This window comes from Leptonychotes weddellii, chromosome 5 (genome assembly GCF_054177405.1).
Source record: "Leptonychotes weddellii isolate Sample4059 chromosome 5, ASM5417740v2, whole genome shotgun sequence".
NCBI classification, from domain to species: domain Eukaryota; kingdom Metazoa; phylum Chordata; class Mammalia; order Carnivora; family Phocidae; genus Leptonychotes; species Leptonychotes weddellii.
Window position 1 is genome coordinate 24,349,620 of NC_138373.1, and position 6,671 is coordinate 24,356,290.

Below are 6,671 nucleotides of genomic sequence, written 5' to 3' on the forward strand. Positions count from 1 at the left end.
TGCTTCGACCTCATTCTTAACTTTGTGTAGTATTGCATAGTATTGCTAATCATCCCTTACTGATGGACTTCTTTGTTTTTAAGTTTACCGTATTGTAATGTAGAATTACTTCTTTGTCCATGTAAGTATTTCTCTTATGTGGATGCCTAGAAGTACAGTTGCTGGTTCAAAGCATATGCATATTAAAAAACGTAGTAGATATTGTCTAATTCCCCTCCAAAAAGGCTTTACCTACCAAGAATATATGCTAATACCAGTTTCTCTATTTAATTGCCACCAGGGGATACTGTACACGTGGACACCTGCTAACACAGCAAACCCATGACAAGGGTAGTTTCAGTCCCATAAGCAAAAATAACCTCTTGAGAAATCACTTTTCTGGCTTACAAGCTTTTTATTTTTATTTATTTATTTTCAGGTGTACAATATAGCAATTCAGCACTTCCATACAACACCCCAGTGCTCATCACAAGTGCCCTCCTTAATCCCTATCGCCTGGTAATCCATTAGTGTGTTCTCTAGAGTTAAGAGTGTTTTTTTGGTTTGTCTTTTTTCTTCCTTTGTTCATTTGTTTTGTTTCTTAAATTCCACATATGAGTGACATCATTGGTGTTTGTCTTTCTCTGACTTATTTCGCTTGGCATGATACTCTCTAGCTCCATCCATGTCATTGCATGGCTTGTAAGCTTTTTATAATCCATCTCATTCATGGCTAATGACTAATAGCCAAGTTACAAGTAACAGAGTATTTCTTAACCCAGTTCTGTTCTTTTGAGATGCGGGTAGAATAGCTAGTGGTAGCTTTACACCGTGGAGGTGGGAGGGCTGGAGCGTGGGTGTGTGTGTGCGTGGGAGAGAGAGAGAGAGAGGGCGCACTAGTTGCTTTGGGGCCTCTAGAGACATCAGAGAATCCAGTTCAAGTCAGTAGAGCTTTGGGTGTGTGTTCTGTGGAAAGCTCCCGGCAGGCTCAGAGGTGAGGAGGATGGCTGAGCTAATAGAAGAACAGGGATTTTGCAAATTATTTTTCTTGACCGTCAAAACTTTTCTTGATAACGGTGAACTCTTTGTGCAATGATTTGTGAAGCATTAGCAGCCACAAATGGCATTTTGTCCCAGTAACACATGTCAGCATTTACTTTCAGCGTCCACTTTCTCAGTTCTAGTTTACTGTTTGATAGAAACATGTTTTATTTTGACAACATGGAAAGGTTATGAAAATAGTAAAATATTACTCAGATTACAGTACCTGATCTCTACAGAAGCTCATCTAACTGAGATATAACACACTAAGATGAAATTGTCTTGGGTGTGAACACAAGTCTAAAGCATGCCAACACCAAAGCACTTTTATCACAGCTCCCAAAGAGCTGGAAAAAATGAACAGTGTAGACACACTTGCCTCTGGGATGGTAACCAGTTCATTAGGGCTGCTGATGTCAGTGCTTGAGACACTGGAGGCAAAGTAGGTTCTAGCTATAAGTAAAAGACCAGATATTTTGTAACAGAGAAAATCATTAGCAGTGCAACTTTATTGCACATCGGTGAAGTGCATGAATCACATACTTCTTAGTAATGCTTTTCTAGAAAACCTAAAATGTCTGTGGCCTCAGGATATTGTTAATTTTGTTCTGTCCAGCAAAGCTGCCTAAAAACGAGGGAGATAGTCCTCCGTGATCCAGACCTGCAGTCTCCAGTCTTTATGGGGACGATCAGAGCTGCCAGGGACTAGCAGGCCTGGGTGTAGAATCAGGTTGTCTTTAGAATTAGAAAATCCAGGATGTGTTTTTGGTGCTAAAATTGCATGTTTCTAACAACTGTCTAAATTTGTATTCTTTTTCTCCTGTCATCAAAATCATAAAAATGGGTTTTTCCAGTGTAAAAGTGTCTAGGGAATATTTTCAGTTTTTCACGGTTTCTCAGAATTTAGTCTTCACCTTGCATTTTTGTTGCATTTGGATATTAAGTCTCTTCAGGTTCTTTTAATCCAAGGCACTTCTGCCTTCTACCCCTTTCTCCCCATGACAAAAATTCAGCAGAAGTGACTAGGACCCCTTCGATCCCCAGAGCACAGGGGGTGGTCACAGGGGCTCTGGGCTCTTCTGAACTCTCACGGAGCTTTATTGTTGGCGTCTTCGGCTGAAGAACATTTTCTACGATTTCTTGCGTATTTTCTGATGTGGGTAGGAAAATGTAAACTCTGCTAGTTTTTTCTTGCCACAAGAGGGTGCTGCTTAGAGGCATTTCTATTTGAAGGTGGTTTGTTTTTTGTTTTTGTTTTTAGTTGAAGAACTTTGGCATCCCTCAAAATGTTAATTGAATACCCTGTCCTTTCTTTCATTCCATTCCTTACATATCGTGTAAGAGAAGTTTGTAACTGCTCCTTACACATGGGTTTACTCCACGGTGCTCTCTGTTGCCTTAAAAACACTTGACAGTAAGTCTTCAGTACTAAATGTTTCTGACTTCTTCAATAATGTTTTTAAAATGGTGAGTTTATTTCATTGTCCTAAGCCACCTAAAGAACTCCTACAATATTAAATCCATAACATCCAAAAATACGTGTAGGTATGTCTGCACACTTCCTACTTTGACTTGGGATAAGTACTGACATTGGTTTCTGTTCATTTCAGATGACCACCAAAGAACGGAGAAGGGGAATAGTGCTAACATTGAAGAGCCTCTCGTTTCTCAAGCAGTGAAGAGATGACATTTCCATTTGGGGCACCTTTTGTCTTAAAATTGACATATTTATTCTCCCAACGTAACCAACATACATCACTAATATTTGTCCTTTGTAGAAATTTGAGTTTCTGCAAAACATTTAGCCTTCCTGTTTTACTACAATTGTGAATAAAGGCTAACTCTGTCATCTAGCTTCCTGGATTTGACTAGAAAGAAAATACATTGTTTTTAGAAAGTATTTTAAAGGTTTTTAAATTTGTGAGCACTGGAAGGATTTTTTAGTACCCCGTTATTCTTAAAAAAATAAATAAAAGAAAATTCAGGTCTTTATAGCCATATGTTCTGCTCTTTAACAAGCCTACATTAATTAAATTTCCTTCAGGCTGGAATTATGTGGATTTGTAGAAAAATTCATTTACATTTCTAAAAAACACTTAAAAGAACATTAAAGCCAGAAAAATTTAATTCCTATGAAGTTTGGTTTTTTGTTTATGATTAGTGGTTTTTCAGATAACCGTTTATAATTCAGTTTAAATATCTGAATTTCTATCTAAACTTGAACTTTTAAACTAGGTAACAATGTGCTTTTTCTTTCCTTAGACCATTTTGGCTCCTACTGGAAGATTTAATTAAAAGGTAGAGGGGGAAATAATTCTTTTAATTTTGCTGTAAGTAAAACAAAGAGTTTATTTTATTATATAAAGAATGTGGAATCAGCATGAAGAGACAGGCTTTAGGAGAAATACCAGAAAGCACCTCTTAAAAGATGGCATTGTTTAACCTCCATGTGGCCTTCAGTGATGCAATCACAAGATGAGCTCTAAAAGAGCCAGTCCCTACTTTTCTGGACTCATTGCATGTCAATTTTTTATTCTTGGGATAGAAAAATGGTAAGAGCTCTTCCTGTGCTATCTCTAAAATGCTGTTTTGATATTTACTAAGACATTTTTATAACGTGGAGTCTCCAGATGATGGCCCTGACAGCAGCCGTGATAACAGCACATGATTGGCAGAAGTATAAAGTGTATTCGGCAAAACTGCCTGGGCGCCCACATACCGACAGCATTTAACTTGAATGTTTTCCACAGGGCAAGTGAGAAGGGCTGTAGGTGGCTAAATTGGCATTCTCTTCGGAGTGTCGATTCTGTGCTGTCTTTTGAAACTTTTGAGTGTATATTTGGTGTAAATTCTTGATGAACCAAGAGTTTTTATCTGAATGCAGAAAATTATTAAAGAAATCCCCTTAAGCCATACTTTACAAGTGAGAGGAGTTTGAGAAGCCCTGTTGATGAGCTAGGATTACAGAAGAGATGTAGAAGTACTGTAAGGGCTCATTTCCATTTTTCAAATCAAATCTGTAGTGTCTGATAACAATTATGAATTCCACTGTATTGTATGTGGGAATATAAGTATCTGTATTCTTCTCAGAGGACTTGGTTTACATCCAAGGATGTTGGCAGTAGACGCTAAGTTTACCTCAGAAATTATAATCATGCAGGACTAGATTAAGAAAAAATGCTGAAGTTTATAATTTTGGTTATTGCTAAACAGAATTGTCACATGTAGTCCATAGTGTGTTTGTATGCATTATTGTGTAACTTGTTTGTACCTAGGCAACTTTTATACTTTCAATGTATTACTTAATAAAAAACAGTTAATTCAACTCGCCTTTGTGCAAAGGGTGTTCCTGTGACTCTTCTGTCACCAAGAGGTGGGCACCAGGACAGGAAGAATGTTGGAGGTGGCTCCCCAGGCTTGCCTTCAGGATTTCCAGCGGCCTAGTTGTTGGAGGGTATAGTGTGAGGTGGAGGGAGGGGAAATTTCCTGGTGTGTGGGCCCCTGGCATCAGCCACATCACCCTGCAACACTTAGTCTGCATCCAGGAGGCTGATGGTGTCAGTCTCCAGGGGGACAGCATTGTAACCTGGGGGGCCACTTAGGGGTTTGAAAAAGCATATTTAGTAGTATGTTTTTCTATTTGCAAAAGAGAAAAACCACCTATTTTCGAAACTGAGATTTTTGTGATTTCCTCAAAGGAGCTTAGGTTGAAAAATCTGCTCTAGAAATTTTTATACTCAGGATTTTTGAACGGTGTCAATTTATAAGCCAGTCGTTGAAAAAGGTGCTGCATGGCCTGAGACATTTAAAAAAAAAACTGAGGGAAAGACAAGACAAATAGAAATACAGAGGACCCATTGAACTATTCACATACCTCATAAACTACATCAGTACATCATTGCTGGTGGTTTTCATGGGGTTGTTGGGAGAAGTTCTCTTCCAGAAATAGGGAGAAGTTTTAGGAGAAGATTTGGATTTACAGAAAAATAGGATGTGAATTGAGACTGAAGAGGGGTTTAGGAAAAGTGGAAATATAAAACCTGGGCAGTCTAAAAACCCAGCAGGAGCAGAGGTGGTGTTTGAAGATGATAAATTTAGCTTAGCATGTATGTTTGCACAGAGTAAACTGATGGCTTTATAATTATGTGCAAGAATGCAATTGTATATGACTCACATGCCTGTATGATTATATAAAATTTGATGTGTTCTTTCAACCTAAAGCCAAGTGTACATGAAGGATTAACATTGTGAGAAGATGCCTTTAAAGGCATTTGGGACAGTGCTTCCCAGCCACTTGGTATTTGATTTTTGTTAACCATTTTGCAAGGATTGTATGGTCTTTGTTCATTTTTTTTTAATTCTTAATTTTTTTTAAAAGGTTTTATTTATTCATTTGACAGAGAGAGCACAAGCAGGGGGAGCGGCAGGCAGAGGGAGAAGCAGGCTTCCCGCTGAGCAGGGAGCCTGATGCAGGACTCGATCCCGGGACCCCGGGATCATAACCTGAGCCGAAGGCAAATGTTTAACTGATTGAGCCACCCATACGCCCCCCCAAAATATACTTTATTTTTGAGAACAAACTTAGGTTCACAGCAAAGTTGAGTGTAGCGTACAGAGTTTCTGTATACCTCCTATCCACCCCCCCAACTCACGGCACCCCCTCTCCCCCCAAGGAGTGGCACATTTGTTCCAATGGGTGGACCTACACGGACACATCATTATCACTCACAGTCCATAGTTTACATCAGGGTTCATATTTGCTGCTGTCCATTCCATGCATTTGAACAAATGTATGACAGGCATTCACCATTGTAGTACCACACAGAGTACTTTCACTGCCCTAAAAAACTTCTGCCCGTTCATCCCTCCAGGCCTCCAACCCCTGGCAACGACAGATCTTTTAACTGTCTTCTTAGTTTTGCCTTTCCCAGAATGTCATATAGTTGGAATCCTACAGGATGTGGTCTTTTCAGCCTGGCTTCTTTCACTTGGTAATACGCACCTAAGATTCCTCCTTGTCTTTTCGCGGCTTGAGAGCTCGTTTGTTTTTAGCACGAAAGAATATTCCATCACCTCAGTGTACTGCAGATTGTCCATGCACCTGCTGAATAGCCGCTTGGTTGCTCCCAAGATTTGGCAATTATGAATAAAGCTGCTTTAAACATCCCAAGTGCAGGCTTTAGCATGGATGTAAGCTTTTAACTCATTTGGGTAAATCCCGAGGAGTATGATTTGCTGGTTCATACGTTTAGAATATGTTTCGTTTTGTAAGACACTGTAAAACTACTTTTGAGAATTTTAGGACCCTTCCTAATGGAGGGTAGAGAATCTGGAGTTACCAAGACACCAGAGTCGGAAATTGGTGAAGGAAAGAGCATTGCCGGTCAGTCTCCCATGCAGTCTTGTCCTGGAGAAGTGTGGAGCCATCATGAGTGAAACAAGTGCCTCTGTGCAAGAGATAGAGCCGAGCTGGGCTTGTGGCCAGGAATGATGTCCCTTCATTCACAAGAAGGCACAGCACTGTGCAAATCTTGGGCCGGAGGACTTGAACGCTGGTACACTTTTAAATAATTAGATTGTGAAGCACACACAGGGGTAACCCATGCTTGGACCCAATCTTAGATATTATTAAAAACTGGAGGGAATCACAT

The 6,671-nt window shown here is 39.6% G+C and overlaps 1 protein-coding gene across 1 annotated transcript in view; it reads left to right on the plus strand.

Moving 5' to 3' along the window:
* Positions 1 to 4,345, plus strand: part of CEP20 (centrosomal protein 20) — a 14,086-nt gene extending 9,741 nt beyond the window's left edge. The window contains exon 3 of the mRNA XM_081819959.1: positions 2,631 to 4,345. Coding sequence (XP_081676085.1) covers positions 2,631 to 2,707 — 77 coding nt within the window. The 3' untranslated portion in view covers positions 2,708 to 4,345. The remainder of the gene's footprint in view (positions 1 to 2,630) is intronic.
* The last annotated feature ends 2,326 nt before the right edge of the window (positions 4,346 to 6,671 follow it).